This window comes from Microtus ochrogaster, chromosome 8, assembly GCF_000317375.1.
Source record: "Microtus ochrogaster isolate Prairie Vole_2 chromosome 8, MicOch1.0, whole genome shotgun sequence".
NCBI lineage: Eukaryota > Metazoa > Chordata > Mammalia > Rodentia > Cricetidae > Microtus > Microtus ochrogaster.
This window is the reverse complement of record NC_022015.1, coordinates 67,012,271-67,031,676: the sequence shown is the minus strand read 5'-3', so window position 1 is coordinate 67,031,676 and position 19,406 is coordinate 67,012,271. Positions and strand designations below refer to the sequence as shown.

General features: G+C 39.7%; 1 protein-coding gene and 1 pseudogene across 3 annotated transcripts in view; one reads left to right on the top strand and one right to left on the bottom strand.

Moving 5' to 3' along the window:
* Positions 1–1,898: 1,898 nt before the first annotated feature.
* Positions 1,899–2,339, top strand: LOC101995546 (annotated as a pseudogene).
* Positions 2,340–4,372: 2,033 nt separating this feature from the next.
* The window catches only part of Tbc1d12 (TBC1 domain family member 12), a 76,054-nt gene continuing 61,020 nt past the window's right edge, over positions 4,373–19,406 (bottom strand). For all 3 annotated transcript variants that reach the window (XM_026781422.1, XM_005352210.3, XM_026781423.1), the window contains 6 exons: positions 17,361–17,449; positions 14,987–15,058; positions 12,264–12,392; positions 11,929–12,038; positions 8,349–8,607; positions 4,373–6,176 (listed from right to left, as the gene is read on the bottom strand). In XM_026781422.1, coding sequence (XP_026637223.1) covers positions 6,108–6,176; positions 8,349–8,607; positions 11,929–12,038; positions 12,264–12,392; positions 14,987–15,058; positions 17,361–17,449 — 728 coding nt within the window. In that variant the 3' untranslated portion in view covers positions 4,373–6,107. The remainder of the gene's footprint in view (positions 6,177–8,348; positions 8,608–11,928; positions 12,039–12,263; positions 12,393–14,986; positions 15,059–17,360; positions 17,450–19,406) is intronic.

The following is a 19,406-nucleotide window of genomic DNA, read 5'->3' as shown; positions in this document are numbered from 1 at the left end:
TTCGAGACCAGCCTGGTCTACAGAGCTAGTTCCAGGACGGGCTCCAAAGCCACAGAGAAACCCTGTCTTGAAAACCCAAACAAAAAAAGACCTCTGGAAAAGCAATCAGTGTTCTTATCTGCTGAGCTATCCCTCCAGCCCCAAACTTATTTTTTTACCTTGAGGTAAAAGCTGTGTTTTGTGTCAGTTTAGTGATCCACTGTGAGATCCCAAAGACAACCGACTTTCACTGGCGGTATGGTTGTAATCGAACCAGACAAGTACAGGCACTTTGTGTCTAGTCCTCTGGGCTCCCTCTTCCTGCTGCCTAAACTTCCCTTTTGCTGTGGCTGGTGGTCTGGGCTGGTTGTGGAGGTCCACTTACTTGCTTCAGACAGGAATTGAAGTGTTTGTATGAGAGCATTTGACAGAGTCTCTGCTACCATTTAGTCCTTTCTCCTTCCATTCTTCCATTCTTGTCTCCTCACTCTGCAATTTTAGTTTGGAAATTTTGGGAGGACCTAAAACCAAAGTGAGTTGCCACATGCCCCTAAGTTCAACACCTGAAAGGGTAGAGTTGGGAGAATCACAAGATTCAAGATTCTCAACTAGTTAGGGAGTTCAAGGTTAGCCTCAGCTACATTACCAGGTTCTATGAAGATCCCACCTCAGCAGCCTGCCCCCTTCTTCTGATCTGGAAGAACTACCTTCCCATTGTCCTAGTGAAGCACAGAAAGTTATCTTAAGTGGTGCTGCTCTCTTGTAATCAGAGCCCCGGCACTGTAGTGGCATTCAACTGTATTTTAGTATATAAAGACTGCCTGAAGATCTGAGTAAAACAGTCCCACTGCTCAGCCTTACAGACCAGGTTATGGTAACACACTCCTTTAATCCCAGTAGCCACAATGACACGCATCTTTAATCCCAGCCCTAGAGAGGAATAGAAGACTGGGGGTGCTTGTGTGAGAGCTCTCAGACACACAGTCTCCTGAGATTCCGGGAAGCAGGATCGCCTTTTCAGACTGAAGTCAAGGTAAGAGCCAGTGACTGGTTGTTTTGCTTTTCAGATCTTCAGGTAGAACCCCAATTTCTGGCCCTGAGTTTTTATTAATTGTGCTTCACCAGCATGATCAAATAATACAAATTGTTAACCAAAGTATCACATGACTGGCCCCTAGCTCAATTCCTGATAAAGTTCTTGCTCCCTACTGAAATGAAAGCTCATGAGCCGGGCTGCTATAGTACCGTTGCTCTCAGCAATCCTGTCTTCCAAACTCTCACAAGAACAGCCCACCAAACCCTGCCTCCAGCATTCAACAGTTTCTCCAGCCCAAAATTCCAAAGGCTTTTATATTCCATCTCCAAAAAGAAGGCATAAATTTCACATGTCAGGCCCATCAAGTGACACCACACTCTCAGTACCAAGTTGTGTTCTAGTTCATTCGTTGTTTGGAAAAATAACCTGGACCAAAAGCAACTTACAGGAGAAGAGGATTTATCTGAGTTACAATTCTAGGTCACAGGTTATTATTTTGGGGAAGTCAGGGAAGGAAGTAAAGCATCTATTCACATAACCACAGTCCAGAGCAAAGACAGAGAAAAAAATATATCATACATCTATGGATATCTGTCTATCTATCCATCCATCTATGGATATCTGTCTATCCATCCATCCATCCATCCATCCATCCATCCATCCATCCATCCATCCATCCATCCTCATAGGCTTGCTTGCTCTCATCCTGCTTTCTTCTGCCTTAAATAGTATAAGTTCCTGCCTAGGAAATGATATGACTCACAATGAGGCTAGGTCTTCCTATATTAATTAACAACAATCCTACAGACTTGCCCACAGCCAATCTAACCTAGGCAATTCCTTAATTGAAATTCTTTCCAGTTTTTTCCGAGTCGCCGCCAAGATGGCCAAAGTGGAGCAGAAGAAGAAGCGGACCTTCTGCAAGTTCACCTACCGCGATGTGGACCTGGACCAGCTGCTGCTGGAAATGTCCTATGAGCAGCTGATGCAGCTCTACAGTGCCAGGCAGAGGCGATGTCTCAACCGCGGCCTGCGGCTGAAGCAGCCCTGGCTGTTCAAGCGCCTGAGAAAGGCCAAGAAGGAGGCGCCGCCCATGGAGAAGCCCGAGGTGGTGAAGACCCACCTGCGGGACATGATCATCCTGCCCAAGATGGTGGGGAGCATGGTGGGCGTGTACAACGGCAAGACCTTCAACCAGGTGGAGATCAAGCCGAAGATGATCGGCCACTACCTGGACGAGTTCTCCATCCCCTACAAGCCTGTGAAGCATGGCCGGCCTGGCATCGGTGCCACCCACTCCTCATGCTTCATCCCCCTCAAGTAGCTGTGGCCAATAAAGACTCATGTTCAGTCCAAAAAAAAAAGAAATTCTTTCCAGGTGATTCTAGGTTCTGTTGACAGTTTAAACTAACCTGATTTCTCACAAGTCTGGGCTCTTGTCTCTACCTGTCACTAGTAAATCTGAAGAAATGACAATTGTGTTGGAAATAGGAATAAAAATGAGCTGCATTGTTATCTGAAGATGGACTGATCACCCCCACCAGCCATCATATTTGAATACTTGGTCCACTGTTGAACTGTTGGTGGAGGATTAGGAGGTGTGACCTTGTTAAAGAAGGGGTATCACTGGAGGTGGTCTTTGAGGTTTTAAAAGCCTATGCCACTCCTAGTTAGCTAACTCACTCTTGATGTGTTATTTCCCTCTGTATGCTGTGATTGCCATTAATGAATAAAGAAACTGCCTTGACCAGTTGATAGGGCAGTACTTAGGTAGGCGGGGAAAACTAAATGGCATGCTGGGAGAAAGGAGGCAGAGTCAGGGAGAAGCCATGTAGCCCTGCTGGAGCTGGACAGGACTTTAGCCTGTAAGCCACAGTCACGTGGCGATACACAAATTAATAGAAATGGGTTAAATTAAAATGTAAGAGTTAGCCAATAAGAAGCTGGAGCTAATGGGCCAAACAGAGTTTAAAATAATATAGTTCCTGTGTGATTATTTTGGTTCTGGGTGGCCAGGACGAACAAACAGTCTAATATAACATACTCTTTACCTGTCTCTCTCAGCTGTCTGTCTGTCTGCCTGTCTGTCTCCTTCTTTACCCACCCTTCTCTTCCATTCCTATAGACCAAGATGTAAGCTCTAATCTACCTTTCCAGCATTGTGCTGCCTTCCATGTGGGTGCTGAAAACCAAACCTCTCCTCTGCAAGAATAGAAGCACACTCAACTGCTCACCCACCTCTCCTGCCTGATTTTTATGAGAGATGAGATATCGGGATCTAGTTTCCTTCTTCCACATATGGAAGTCCAATTTCCCCAGCACCATTTATTCCAAGAGGCTGCCTGTTTTTCCAGTGTTTGGTGTCTGCTATTGTTTCTAAGTTTTTTAAAAAAGATTTAATTATTATATTACAGTGTTCTGCCTGTATGTATATTTGCACCTGAAGAAGGCACAAGATCTAACTATAGATGGCTATAAGCTACCATTTGGTTGCTGGGAATTGAACTCAGGATCTCTAAAAGAGCAGCCAGTGCTCTTAACCTCTGAGCCATCTCTGCAGCCTCTGTAAGAGACATGGTCTCATGTATTGCAGACTGGCTTTGACCTTAAATTTCTGATCCTATCCCCATCTCTGAAATGTTGGGTTGGAGATGTACACTAGCACACATGGTTTATGTGGTGCTAGGGACCAAACCTAGGAGTTTCTGCATGTTAAATAAGCAATCTCAACCAAGTAAACCATATTGTCAGCCCCCAAAATACACTTAAAAGAACATATATGTATAGGTGTTTTGCCTGCCTGTATGTAAGTGTATCACATGCATGCAGGGTTCATAGAGGTTAGAAGAGAGTGTTGAATCCTTTATAACCCAGCAGATTGGAGTTACAGACAGTTGTGAGCCACCATATGGCTCACAGCATGTGGATGCTGATAATCAAACACGGGTCCTCTGGAAGAACTCCCAGTGCTCTTAACCTCCCCTAACACATTTCTGCCAGCTAAATGTAGAACACCTTTCATCCTTTTGAGTTGCCCAGAGTGGTATGCATAGTGAGTTCTTGGCCAGACCTGCCAGGGATACATAGAGAGACCTTGTCTCAAATAAAGAAATAACCTAACAAATGCCTGATGTGTGGGATGATGTGAGTAATCACACATTACCTGTTTATGTGGCCCAAAGGGAAAGAATATACAGCACACTGTGTCAGTTTCTCTGAAAGGCTCAAAGTACTGACAACCTCAGAAATTCCTTAGAGAAGAAACCTGACCCCCCGAAAAAAAGTTAGTCTGTTTTTTTTTCTAGATACTGACTAAGCCTAATAGCACTAAAATAATGAAGACTTGTTCTGTCATAATTCTGCTTACAAGTTTTATTTTCATAGTAATTGTTACTAGTGGTTTTTAGTGACTTTCTTGTATTTACATTTTATATACACATTTATACTTGGAAGGTAAAGAAACTGTACAATAAAAAAGGTAAGAAAAAGAAATACAGAACATAAGACCACCTCAGGAAACTAATACCTGAAAGTAAAATTAAACCCAGGTCAAGTAATATAAATTCAGAGATTACTGCCAGAGGTTATGTGCCCTTTATGAGGGACACCAATATCAAGCAAGGCATAGTCACAGAGTTAAAAGCTCATCCTGAAACCTATTAAGACTCTAGAAACTCCTTCAGTATTTTATTAACACTACCAGCTTCACTGAGCCAGCCCCTTCGATAGGAGTTAACTCTTCAGGGTTCCCGAGGCTAGAATGATCAACCCATAGGGTAAAAATATATGGACACCCTCTGGTCCCATATTCCTTAGGTAATTTACTATACCATAAGGAAGAATCTCTGGCTTTTTAGTCTAGAGACTATATATATGTATGTATTGTTCACCACTAACAGAAATGTGTGCTTCTATGTTGTTTCAAACCAAACTGCAACATCAAAACAGTATAAATCTAATCAGTAACCAAACAGTATTTTGTACAGATGTGACCCATAATAATTCAAATGATTTAGGTTAGGTTCAAAAATTAAGTATAATAAATTTAATACCAGTTTACCAATGATTAATAATTTATATGAGATGCCATCAAAAAGACTAAGAAAAAAGGTAAAATTACTTTTACTATTATTCCCATCAATTAGAAAATTATGCATAGAGTTTCACAAGTCTTAGACTTAGCTATATAAGATTTCAAATTTCAAACTGAAATTAATAAAATTTGTTTCTATAGATAGAAGATGGATTTTAACTAAAAAATTCAAGTCTTGTAAGTAGTGTGTTATCTAGAACTCTTAGAATTCATTGCTTTTTTACTCTTACTCTCAAAGTCAAGTCTTCAGTCCACTAAAGTGCAAAAAGATCTTTCATTCTACCAGTTAGTTTTTTAATGTTAAGTTACTACCTAACAATTTGTCAGACAAGAAACAAAAAGGCTAAAATTCTTCTGTAATAGAAACTCCTTAGAGAAAGAATTTCTCTTCAAAAACAAAGGGACACAACACTGTGGGAAACACCATAAACAAAACAAGAAACAATGTCCCACCAACATTTCCAGTTCTAGAAGGTCAGAACTGCCCTAGGCTATGATACGGTAAGCAGGAGTTACAGTGACTTCAATAACATACAACGTAGATGCTTCCTATTGGTCTACAACAGCTTCAAACACCCAGAACTGGAGATAATACATGTATCCTATCTTTTTTGGAGGTTAAAGTAGGATTTAACAATCCTATTCTGACCCCTGAAGTGCGTTTGTGGTAATTGTTAAAAAAGAAAAGATATAAAAAAATTGAAGTTTCTGTTGAAGCTATATTAAAAAAATTATTGCATTTAAAGTATTCACTCCATATTATGGAGTATGTAAAGGCCATCTAAGCCTTTTCCTCTGAAAAATGGCTCTCCCAAGTACTTTTTTGTTAATACTGTCAATAAATTACGTATTTCATTTCCTTCAGCCATGGAACTTCAACTCAGCGGTTTTCCAGGTCTTGATTCTTCTCTCCAGCACTTCTCTCCATGCTATCAGCACGAAACAGGAAACTTCCCCCAAAATTAGCTTCTGCATTTCAGCACGTCCCTGACTCCAATGTCAGCTCTTCAGAGCAGGACTGCTGTTCTTATCACCTTCCTTAATGTCCTTCGTTACAGACGCAAAGACCTGCAAATTGTACAAAACAAAGAGATTTAAATAAGCATGGGCTATAAACACAGAAAGCTCTGTTGAAATATTGTCATTCTCAAGTTCTCACACCATCCCTGTTTAAAATTTCTATTGACAGAGTCTCACATAGCCCAGGCTGGCTCTGACCTGTTACATGCAGAGAATGCCTCTAACTGCTGATCCTGCTGCTGCCACCTCAACAGCTGAAATTTCAGGCATATGCTACCCTCTCAGATTTTCTGGGAGTTTTTTGTTTGTTTCTTTGGCTTTTCTTGTTTTTGTTTCTATAGTTTATTAATTCATTGGTTGTGTGTGTGAGTATGTGTGCATGCCTTGGTCAGCAGACACCTTGCATGAGCTGGTTGTCTTCTGCCACGTGGGTCCTGGAGATTGAACTCGGGTTGCTAGGATTGCCAGAAGGAGCTTTTACTTGTTGAGCCATCTCCCCACCTCTCCTTTACTTTACTTTTAAAGCCCAGTTTTACTGAATATAATTAGATTCCTGTTTTCATCAAATGAAAATTACTCTGATATTACTGGGCCAATATTTTTATATTTTATTTCAAGGGCAATTAAACTAAGATTTTTTTTTTTTAGTTTTTCAAGACAGGGTTTCTCTGTAGCTTTGGAGCCTGTCCTGGAACTAGCTCGTGTAGACCAGGCTGGCCTCGATCTCAGAGAGGCTCTGCCTCCTGAGTGTCAGGATTAAAGGCGTGCACCATCACCGCCCCACTTTAAACTAAAATCTTAAAAGACAGATGTGTTATTCGTGGATTAAATGACAATCCTTAATTTATGTCATTTACCAGTATATGTGTTTCTCCTAACAAGACTAAGCATCTGAAAGCCAGGATCTCTGGATGTGGTTACATATGATGTATTCCAGAACAGAAGGATCACAGGTTCAAGGCTGTGTCAGTTTGAATAAGAATGGCCCCCACAGGCACGTATATTTGAATGGTCATCCCAGAATGGGAATATTTGGGACAGATTGGAAGGTATGGCCTTGTTGGAGTAGGTGTGTCACTAGGGGTGGGCTGTGGGGTTTCAAAGGCTCAAGCCAGGCCTAGTATCTCTTTCTTCCTGATGCCTACAGATCCAAATGTAGATTTCTCAGCTACCATGTCTACCTGCATGCTGCCATGCTTTCCACTATGAGGATAATGGACTAAACTTCTAAAACTGTAAGTAAACCCAAATTAAACGCCTTTTATTTTTATGAAAGTTGCCATGGTCTCTTTACAGCAATAGAACACTGACTAAGACAAAGGTCATCTTCAGCTGTACAGTAAGATCAAGTCTAGCCTGGGTTTAATGAGACCTTGACTCAAAACAACAAAAAGCTACTATCATATATTACGTTCTTTCTGTTGCAAGCTTTTAATACACAGCAGATGAGGCTTTTTGGTGGTGCTTCATTTTTTACATTCATCTATCTATCTATCTATCTATCTATCTATCTATCTATCTATCTATCTATCTATCTATCTATCTATCGTATATGTGAGTGTATTAGCATGCATGTGCCATAGTGCATGTATGGAGTCATCTACATGTGGGACCCAGGAATTAAGCTCAGGTATTTAGCATCAGCATGCATTTGCCACAGTGCATGTATGGAGTCATCAACATGTAGGACCAAAGGGTATGTGTGAGTGAATTAGCATGCATGTGCCATAGTGCATGTGTGGAATCTTCCATCATGTGGGACCCAGGTATTAAACTCAGGTAGTCATATTGGCAGCAGGAACCTTTACCCTTGAATCATCTTGCCAGTCTCAAAGCAGGTACTTAATACAATTGTCTGTTTGAAATATCAAAGTAACTCCATGACTGCATTGGTGAGTGATTACTGTAGGTGGCAATTCACTAAAATACTACAGGATTTATACAAAATAAAGCTGTAAATTTAGAAAAGAGAAAACCATTTTAAATCCTTCCATCTCAAAGCCAAGAATTATTTTTTAGTTTAAGACTAACATTTGTGATACAGATAACTGCTTTACAAAAGTCAATAAATAATTTTAAGTATTAAAAGTTTAAAAAGGGGTGAGGGAGAAGGTGGAGGAAGCAAGTGAAGGGGAGGAAGTGGGAAATAGATTTGGCATGTAAAATGAGAAAAGATAGTTTTTTAAAAATAAATTAAAAAAAAAAGTTAGAAAAAAATACCTGAGTCCATTTTTTGGTGTTATTCTGCATCTGAATGGCTGCAATACAGCTGAAAAGCTTTTCTGATGTGATATCTTCTGGCAATTTGGTAAGAAATTGTGCTATATGAATAAAGTCCATCTGTAGGAGTATATCTTCATATAGCCGGAGGATCCCCAATCCAGTCCTAAATAAAAATTCCTCTCCATCTCTGCAAAACACATCCCAGACACGACAAGCCAGATCAAGTGGCAGTGACTTGCTGTACAGCGTGAAGATCCTAGAGTCAGGAAGGAGACAGTTACTCACACTCATCAAGCATCACTACGGAAAAAGAAGTGCACAAGGATAAAAGGACAAACAGTGTAATGTCTGTTTTCAAAACTTAATTAGTGATAAAATCAATAAGTAATGACGTTAAGTAAATTTACAACCTTACATGGAGATGAAGTCTGGAATAAAACGGGATAGAAGAGAATTAATGATAAGAGCCATGGAACTCTGAAACCAGAATGCTTGAGTTTGAATCTATAATTTCCTACTTTGTTATACGACACTAAACATAATGTTTAGTATTGCTATGCCTCAGATTCCTCATCATAGAAGACTAAAGATATTAATATTACCAGGTTGGGGCAGGCAAGTTCTCACTATATAGCCAGGCTCCTGCTTATAACTCATGCTCCTCCTACCTCTGCCTCTCCCAGGGCTAGAACTTCAGGCATGCACTACTATATCCAGATTAATCAAGGGTTTAAGACAGTGTCAGATATATAAAAAATGTTCAAAACTTGAGGTGCAGCTTAATCCTAGAGAAGCTTGCAAGCATGTGCAAGGCTGTGTTTAACCCTCAGCACTATACATGTCACCCAAACCAACAACAAGGGAGGGAGGGGAAAGGGAGTATGGAGGGAGAACAGCAACTAAAGCGATAGTGAGGAAGGTGGGTGGAGAAAGAAAGATAAAGAGGGAGGGAGGGGCAGCGAGAGAGAGGAAGCAAACCAGAGTGTACCAGGGAAGAGAACTGAAAAAGGCCCAATGACTAGGAAGACATCCCATCTGGTAAAGGTCATTATCTGCTAATTCATTTTTCTACACCAAAGTTTACAGCTAGTCTAGGGTCGGTGGCAGAGCACCTCCCTAGCATGCAAGCTACCCTGGGCATCATTCCCAGGATAAACTGGATATGGCAGCACAAGCTTGAAACTCTAACCTTGGGAGGTAGAGTAGGAAGATTAGAATTTCAAGGTCATCCTCAGCTACAAAGGAAGTTTGAAGCCAGCCTGGACTACAAGCCCTGTCTCAAAAATAAATAAAGTTCCATAACTACTCCTTACTGTTGACAACTTCATAATCTTCACTTTTAAAAGTTTTTTTTTTAATTTAATGCGTATGCCTGTGTGTATGTCTGTTCATGCAGTGCCTGAGGAGGCCAGAGAAGGGCATCCAATTCCCTTGGATTGGAGTTATAGACACCTTGAGGTTGCTGGAAGTTGAACCTGGATCTTCTGGGACAACAGCCAGTGTTCTTAAGCACTAAGCCATCTCTTCCATCCTAAATTCTCCACTTCTTATCAAAATTCACAGTGATACTAAAGTCAACTGCCTATTGCTTGCCACACAAACCCTCAAAATTAGAAAGAATATCCTGGAAATAAGAAAATAAATATTAGCATCTAAACAAGGAATTATTCCTCTTTCAGAACTTTGGATAAAGCTTTGAAAAACATCTTATTAAAGAAATATTACCATGCCAGGCGATGGTGGCACACGCCTTTAATCCCAGCACTCGGGAGGCAGAGGCAGGCGGATCTCTGTGAGTTCGAGACCAGCCTGGTCTACAGAGCTAGTTCCAGGACAGGCTCCAAAGCCACAGAGAAACCCTGTCTCGAAAAACAAAAAACAAAAAAAAAAAATATTACCATATATCTTTTCTGTGTTAAGAATAAAGAAATGACAACTATTTCTTTTCCCTGAGATATCAGTATATGCTAGGCATTAAATAAAATAATCCATCATGGGGGCTGGAGAGATGGCTCAGTGGTTAAGAGCATTGCCTGCTCTTCCAAAGGTCCTGAGTTCAATTCCCAGCAACCACATGGTGGCTCACAACCATCTGTAAAGAGGTCTGGCACCCTTTTCTGGCCTTCAGGCATACAGACAGAATATTGTATACATAATAAATAAATATTTAACAAAAAAAAATCCATCATTACAATTCACTACATTTCAAGATATTACTACACTCTTTTTTAAAAAAATATTCACTTCATGTGTGCATGTGTGTGCAAGCATATGTTTGCCATGGTACATGTGATGTCAGAGAACAACTATTGGGAGTTGGCTCTTGTCTTGCACCTTGTTGAGGCAGGGTCTCTATTGCTTCTGCTGCTGTGCTCATTACTCTAAGCTAGCTTCGCAGGGATTCTCCTGTCTCTGCCTCCCATATCACCACTGGAATGCTGAGATATGTGCCACTGCATCTGGCTTTTTTTTTTTAATTTTTCGAGACAGGGTTTCTCTGTGGCTTTGGAGCCTGTCCTGGAACTAGCTCTGTAGACAAGGCTGGTCTCGAACTCCCAGAGATCCGCCTGTCTCTGCCTCCCGAGTGCTGGGATTAAAGGCGTGCGGCACCATCGCCCGGCTGCATCTGGCTTTTTATATAGGTTACAGGGGTCAAAATCACATCAGATTGTGTGGCAAGTGCTTTCCCATGCTCAGCCATCTTCCCAGTCCCCTAGTCTTCTCTCTTTCCTCTATTTTGCAAAAGACTTTAATACACACACACACACATACATATATATATATGTAATTTTTATCTTAAAAATATTTTATTTTATATGTCTGCATATATTATATATGTGTATATATTGTATAATTATGCGTGTGTGTGTTTGTGTGACCTAACTGCAGTGGACAAGGGCAGAAGAAAGTGTTAGATCCTCCCATAGTTACAGGCTGTGGAGCTGCTCAAGCATTTCCCCAGTAGGGAAATGAACTCAGGTTCTCTGCAAGAGTAGCATGCACTTTTTTTTTTTCTTTAAAGAACTGCATTATCACACCACACAAATCACTCTTAACCGCTGAGAGATTTCTTTTTTTTTTTTTTTTGAGACAGGGTTTCTCTGTGGCTTTGGAGCCTGTCCTGGAACTAGCTCTGTAGACCAGGCTGGTCTCAAACTCACAGAGATCCGCCTGCCTCTGCCTCCCGAGTGCTGGAATTAAAGGCGTGCGCCTCCACCGCCTGGCCCCGCTGAGAGATTTCTATGGGTCTCTCCAGTCTATGTTTTTTGTTTGTTTTGTTTTTCAAGACAGGATTTCTCCTTGTATACCTGGAACTCAACTTTGTAAATCAGGCTGGCCTTGAAAGAGATCCTCCTGTGTCTGCCTCTGGAGTGCTGGGATTCAAGATACGTACCACATCTGGCTCCGGTCTGTTTTTAAATATGTCCCTATAAAATGTGGGACTTTTTCTATTTGTAAGGGAAAGGTTCTTTTACACGCATAATCTAATCTATCAGATTTACTATATTTCCTAAAAAACAGAGAAAGTTATAGTTTATTTCCTTTTTACTGTTATTTATGTCTGTTAGTGACTTACCAATCTATCAAGTATATATCTGGTGTAAGGCTATATGACTTGAAATGAAGAAATAGTTTGGACAGGTTTTCCTCAAAGAATACTTCAAATGTTGCAAAATACTTCAACATCTATAAACAGGGAATAAAATCAATAAAATTACAAAATAATCTACTACAAAAAGAAAAATCATTAATATTAATAAAAATTTTATTAGCAACTCCTCTGAGTTGCTTCAAGTTTTCCTAAAACTGCCACTCAATGAAAACTTCATCCTTCTGTGTTTCTTATTCTAAGCTGACATTCAGAGTACAGAAACATAGGAGGCAAACACAGTCTATCCTAAATGTTCATACCATGCTGTGGTCCACCCGGAAAAAGGCCAACTGGCATGGCTTATTTAGGAGATTTGCAAAGGCAATGAAGGCGTCTGCTTCTTCCAGGTTGAGAATGAGCACAGCTGCGATGAAGGACATCCCCTGGACCTTTCAAGGGGAAAGGAAGATAAAAATGAATTTAAATAATTCTAGAGTTTAGTCACCCTCTTCAAAATTTACAAACATTAAGGATTTACTGATTTCTCCTCATCCCGTAAAAGCAAGTACTAACAAACTGTAATAGTTGTGAAATTACCTAATCTTAATTGATTGTTCATGTGATAGGGTTTAATAAGTCAGAAAAAATTTAAATCAGCCTTTATTTGCTCTATTTCTTCTTAGTCTAAATTCTTTCAAAATTACACATTAATGAAAATTAAGGGATTGTTTTCACATTATAGCATACAAAGAACTAAGAATAAAAGAGGTCTATGGATAAATGGCTAAAATTCTAAGAAAGAAGTTGTGGGACTTGAAACAGCCTGAACTTGCGGGAACCACAAGAAAAAAAATGAAGGAGAAAAAAAAAATCGCTTAATAAAAAAAATCTTAAACAAAGAAATGACAGCCCATACAGAATACAACATTTATAATGGAATGAATAGAAGACACTTAGAAAAAGATTAATTTACATTATGAAAGGCCTTAATAAAATAGCTAGTGAGTTATCTATATAGCAATTACACCAGGACTGGAGAGATGGCTCAGAGGTTAAGAGCACTGGCTGCTCTTCCAGTAGTCCTGAATTCAATTTCCAGCAACCACATGGGGGCTCACAACTATCTGTAATGAGATCTGGTACCCTCTTCTGGTGTTCAGTGACACATGCAGACAGAACACTATATATAATAAATACTTATTTTTAAAAAAGCAATTATACATCTCTTTAATTAAAAACATAGTCAAGAATTCTATAATAGACATACACACAGAGTCCCCTGAGAGTAACTGCAATGATGGATGTGTCTTGTTCCCAACCAAATATTTTGAAAGGTCTGTCTATAATCACCATTCTAGCTTCTTTTTATGGGGGGGGGGTCGAGATGGTTTCTCTCTGTTGTACTGACTGTCCTCAAACTCACAGAGATCTGCCTGTATCTGCCTCCTTTTTTTTTTTTTCGAGATAAGGTTTCTCTGTAGCTTTGGAGCCTGTCCTGGAACTAGCTCTTGTAGACCAGGCTGGCCTCAAACTCACAGAGATCCGCCTGCCTCTGCCTCCCGAGTGCTGGGATTAAAGGCGTGCGTCACCACCGCCCGGCAAACTTGTATTTTTTTTCAAATATTATTTATTTGTTATATATACAATATTCTGTCTGTGTGTATGTCTGCAGCCCAGAAGAGGGCACTAGACCTCATTACAGATGGTTGTGAGCCAACATGTGGTTGCCGGAAATTGAACTCACAACCTTTGGAAGGGCAGGTAATGCTCTTAACCTCTGAGCCATCTCTCTAGCCCCTGTATCTGCCTCCTGAGTACTGGATCTAAACAAAGGTGTGTGCCGGGCGATGGTGGCGCACGCCTTTAATCCCAGCACTCGGGAGGCAGAGGCAGGCGGATCTCTGTGAGTTCGAGACCAACCTGGTCTACAAGAGCTAGTTCCAGGACAGGCTCCAAAACCACAGAGAAACCCTGTCTCGAAGAACCAAAAATAAATAAATAAATAAATAAACAAAGGTGTGCACCACTACTGCTCGGCCATCTCCAGCTTCTTGCATTCCCTTGTAACATACTTCAGATGGATTCCCACTCACTAATATTACTACATTGTAACATACTTCAGATGGATTCCCACTCACTAATATTACTACATTGCACTGATTCATTCTTTCTTTTCTTGGGTGTGAAAGCAATCTCATAGCAATCCCCATCTCAGGCTACTAAGAGGATTACAGGGATGAGACATCACACTGTTTTCAATAATTTTTTTTATCTATTCCTATTTCTCTGGAAATATACAAATTAATATAAAATAGAACAAAGCTGTACCAGGCAATGGAATCTCTACAGTTCTTTAAATGAAAGGAGAGAAGATGAAAGTTCAATAACTTCTAGTTAAACACTGGACACTCAAATTTTCTTTGTTTCTTCCCCAAATCCAACATGACAGTAAAGGGAAATGTAAATATTACCTTGGGAGGACAGAGAGAATGGAAAAGGTTACAATGGTGTAAATGATGGAAACATCATCTTAGCAGTTCTAACTAAAACAAGTGGAAATACTGAAACAAAGGTCTGGAGAAGAAAAAGCCAACAGTCATCGAGCCAGAGAATGCTGTCTGGCTCAAGAACTGAAGCTGGGAGACATTGTCAAGTTGAAGAGTAGGGCGAAAATGTAGAGTTGGTCCAGTCTACTAAGTGAGAAATTTTCCTACCCTTATCCTGTATAGACAGGTGACTTGTCTTCCCCTAATATAGCAGAATATGCAAAGAATTCCTTCAGTAGAGGAACAGCCACAGAGAAACGATGGTTAGGGAGACAAGCCAAAGCAATCACTGACAGCAGAGGTGTTTGTTAACAGGCAGCCAGTTTTATTCTCGATAGTTGGTAAGAGATGGAAAGCTTCCTCTTCAGGTAAACAAATAAGCTCAAAAGATAAAGCTACAGATAATGTGTCTATAAATATCTAATACAACATGGGAAGTCTTGATAGGTACAGATAAAATGTTTATATGCAAAAATCAGACTGAAAGAAATACTTACATAACCAACATCAGGTCTGTAACATGTATATGCCCCTAAGATACTATGTAAAACATCATGATATGGACCACCCTTAGGAAAGAGGAATAAAATTGGAAATTGTAAGTATCTCTAGGTTAATGCTCATGAAATATTAAAAACTGCAAAACTAAAATTAAAAAACTGCAGCATTCTCTAACCAGTTTTAGAATATTTAATCATTATAAAAATATTCTACATGCATTTATCAAGATGTTTTCAGAATTAATAAAAGTTTGATCTTTAACAATAAGTCAAATATACTCACTTGAATACAACTTATAATTTACAATTTTAAATACTTCTAAGGTATAATATGATAAACACAGATTATTTTTCTATTTTTTCTATTTTATCTATACACACATGAAGATAGAAGCCAGGGCTTTGCACATGCATGCACATGTTCTTATACTGAGCTCATTTCACTCTGTATAATTGCAGGAAAAATAAAAGTGGCCAGGCATAAAGCACACAACTTTAATGCCAACAAAGCAGGTGTCACTATGAGTTTGAGGTCAATGTGATCTACATAGTGAGTTCCAAGACAACTGAGATTACATAGTAAGACGCTGTCTTTAAAAAACAAAAATCAACCAGATATACTGAGTTGTGTCAGTAATTTTAATAGCAATAGTAATTTATTTTCTTTACTCCTCCCCCTCTTTGTTTTTTTTTTTGTTTGTTTGTTTTTGTTTTTTTCCCTGTAGCTTTGGAGCCTGTCCTTGTACTAGCTCCCCTTTGGTTTTTTGAGACAAGGTTTCTCTGTGTATCTTTGATAGTCCTGAAACTCACGCTGCAGACTAGGCTGGCCTCAAACTCCCAAGTGCTGAATTAAAGGCGTGCGCCATCACATTCAGCTCCAATAGTCCTTTTTAAAATCTATATATATATAGGTTTTCTGCCTGCATGTATATGTGTGGACAATGTGTGTGCATGATGTCCATGGAGACAGAAGAGAGTGTCAGATACCCCGGAATTAGAATTACAGAGAACTGTGATCTGCCACAAAGATGCCAGGAATAAAATCTGAGTCTTCTAGAAGAGCAAACAATCTTATCTGTGGAGTCTTCTCTCCAGTTCCAGTGTTTTTTTTTTCATTTATTTACTTATTGTGCATATGTCAGGAATTGGTTCTCTCCTTCCAACTATGTGGGTTCCTAAGATCAAACTCAAGTTGTCAGGCTTGGCAGCAAGCACCTTTACCTGCAGATCCATCTCACTGGTACCAAAAATAAAATGTTATCAACTCATAGCCTGTATTATATGTAAACTATTTCCTTGGATTTTAATACTAAGAATTAAAGATAGACAGTTATTCCTGTAAAAAATAAATATAAAAGTAAACTATTTCTTCTTAGTTCAGTGGTAATTCTAAACAACTTGGAACCAACGTATTGTATTTTAACAGTCTGTCAGGTAAATCCATTAATTCAAACATAAAAATTAACTATAACAAAAATGTAAGTTCTACCACATAATAAATATGTGCTATGATAACTACAATGTGTTGTATTCTATAGAAAACAAGTGCTATAATTTTTGTTAGTTTTACATTTTTATATAAAAACTCACATTATTTTTAGTTTTTAAAAATTTATTTTTTATGCATATGAGTGTTTTATCTGTATATATATGCCTGGTACCATGGATGTCCGAAGAGGGAGTCAGATGCCCTAAACTGGAATTAGAGATGGTTGTAGGCTAGAAACTGAACCCAGGTCCTTCTCTTAACCATGGAGCCATTTCTCCATTCCTGCTAAAAAGAAAGCTTCTTTTGTTTTATTAAAGCAAGATGTCACTATGTAGCTGCAGGCTGAGATTCACTTGCCTCTGCCTTCTGAGTGCTAGGATTAAACCCATCTACCACCATGCCTGGCTTCTTCTCAAATTTTAAAAATATTTATTTCTCTAAAAAAATAATACCTGGGGACTGGAGAGATGGCTCAATGGTTAAGAGCACTGGCTGCTCTTCCAGAGGACCCAGGTTCAATTCCTAGCACCCACATGGTTCACAACTGTCTGTAACTCCAGTTCCAGGGGATCCAACATCCTCACACAGACATGCATGCATGCAAAACATCAATGCATGTAAAATAAAAATAAATAAATATTATAGAAAAAATAATATGTGGCCTGGCATGGTAACTCATGTCTTCAATCCCAGCATCTGGAGGGCAAAGGCAGGTGAATCCTGTGACTTCTATACCAGCCTGCTCTATATGGGATACATAGTGAGACTCTGTATCAAAAAACTAAAATAAAAAATAGTGCTTATGGATTTACAGAATTTGTCCCACTGAGTATTGAAAGAATAAAATAAAACAGCTGTTAAAAACTGACTAGAAAACCTCACCTTCTGAAAGATGTAGAGAGATGGAAATGTACGGGATATGTCCAACTTAATTAATTCCAGGCTAGCCTCTCGGTCAGCAACAGATATACCTGTATTACCAAACAAATACATTTAAGCAGAGGCCAATCGCATTGCCTATATGTTAACATAGTAGAAAAGCTGAATAATCAAGAATGTGCAAGAACACTGAATAGTCTTTGTTAGAACTTAGGACTTAGCCTCTTCCCCCACCCCCAGCATTGTTTTTTTCTTCTTTGTTTGGTTTTGAGACAGGTCTCATTATATTGTTCCAGCTGTTCTGGAACTCACTATGGTCACCCAGCTGGCCTCAAATTCATAGCCATCCTCCTGTCTCTGCTTCTCAAGTGCTGGCATGCATCTTGCTTAGTTTTCGACTTTTGTATTTTGTGTGGGGGAATTTGAGACAGGCTCTCACATAGCCTAGGCTAGCTTCAAATTTCAATTCCCCATGTAGACTTGAATTCCTAACTCCCTTGCCTGTACCCTCCTGAATGCTAGTATTACGGCATGTGCCACTATACTTAGTTTGTGTGGTACTGGGGGTTAAACACAGGCCCTTGTGTATGCCAGGCAGGCACTGTCTCTGAGCTACATCTTGAGTCCCTCTTTCCCTTCTGAGGGTCTCACTCTATAACCCAGGCTAACCTCAAAGTCATATCAGTACTTCTGCCTCAGCCTTATAAGTGCTGGAATTATAGACCACCAACCACAGACAAGAAAACATGGTGTCTACTTCTTCTCTTTCTCCCTCCGGCTGCACCTTGGTTGGTTCTCTGCTATCATAAGGGAGCTATGAATCACACTCATCCTTAGATTCGGCAGTACATGCCTTTTCCACTAAGCCGTCTTGCCAGCCCTGGCATAATTCTTTATTACATTCAATTAACTCATTGCGAAGTACAATTTGTTTTGTAAAGGTTCTCATGTTCAGGCTACACAGCTGAAAATGACCCTGAACCCAATCCTCCTGCCTCCACCCCCTAAAGTGTAGGAATAAAGGTGTGTTACCCTTACTCTCAGACACATGCCATTTTACTTCATATGTGTTGTTCTTTTCTGTTTTGTTTGTGGCTCTGAGCAATTGTTCTTCAACCACCGAGTTTCAGTTTTAGGTATTTTTTTGTTTGCTTGATTTTCTTTTGGTTTGTTTGTTTGTTTGTTTGTTTCTCTGTGTAACAGCCCTAGCTGTCCTGGAACTCACTTTGTCGACTAGGCTGGCCCCAAACTCACAGAGATCTGCCTGCCTCTGCCTCCTGAATGCTCAGATTAAAGGTATGCACCACAGCCAACTGTCCCTTTTGTTGCTAATGTTGACATTTCCGATCTTAATTTGTATAATTTTGGCACTTCATAAAAACTGAGCCAGGGATGGGGATATACGGATACACACCTGTAATCCCAGCCCTCTAGAAACAGAGGCAGCAAGTTCAAGGCTAGACTGGGCTATAAATGAATATATCTCTAATAATAATAATAATAATAAATAAATGAAAAGAATAGATTCTGCTAATTCAAAATTTCACATATCTTCACTCCCTTTGCATTTGTAGTTCCTCACAAACAGCTATAATAGCTGACTGATCTCCACATGATTCCTCATGACCCTCAAAATCAAGTCTTCTCTCTGACCACTTATTAATATTTCCCTTTCCTAATAGACAACCACTATGAGATAAATACTATTTCTTTATTGAAAGATACATTTTGGAGTTTTACTTATAGGCAAGAAAGAGTTTGCTTTCCTTTTTTATTTATTTAAATTTTTCAGGCAGGGTTTCTCTATATAAAAGCCCTGGCTATCCTGAAACTTGTTTTGTAGACTAGGCTGGCCTCGAACTTACAGAGACCTACCTGCCTGCCTCTGCTGGGATTAAAGGTGTGTACCACTATGTCCAGTGAGTTTGCTTTCTGCACAGTAGATATAACACAAAAAAAGGACGAAAGGAAGTAAGGAAGGAAGGGAGGAAGGGAGGAAGGGAGGGAGGTAGTGAGGGAGGGAGGTAGTGAGGGAGGGAGGTAGTGAGG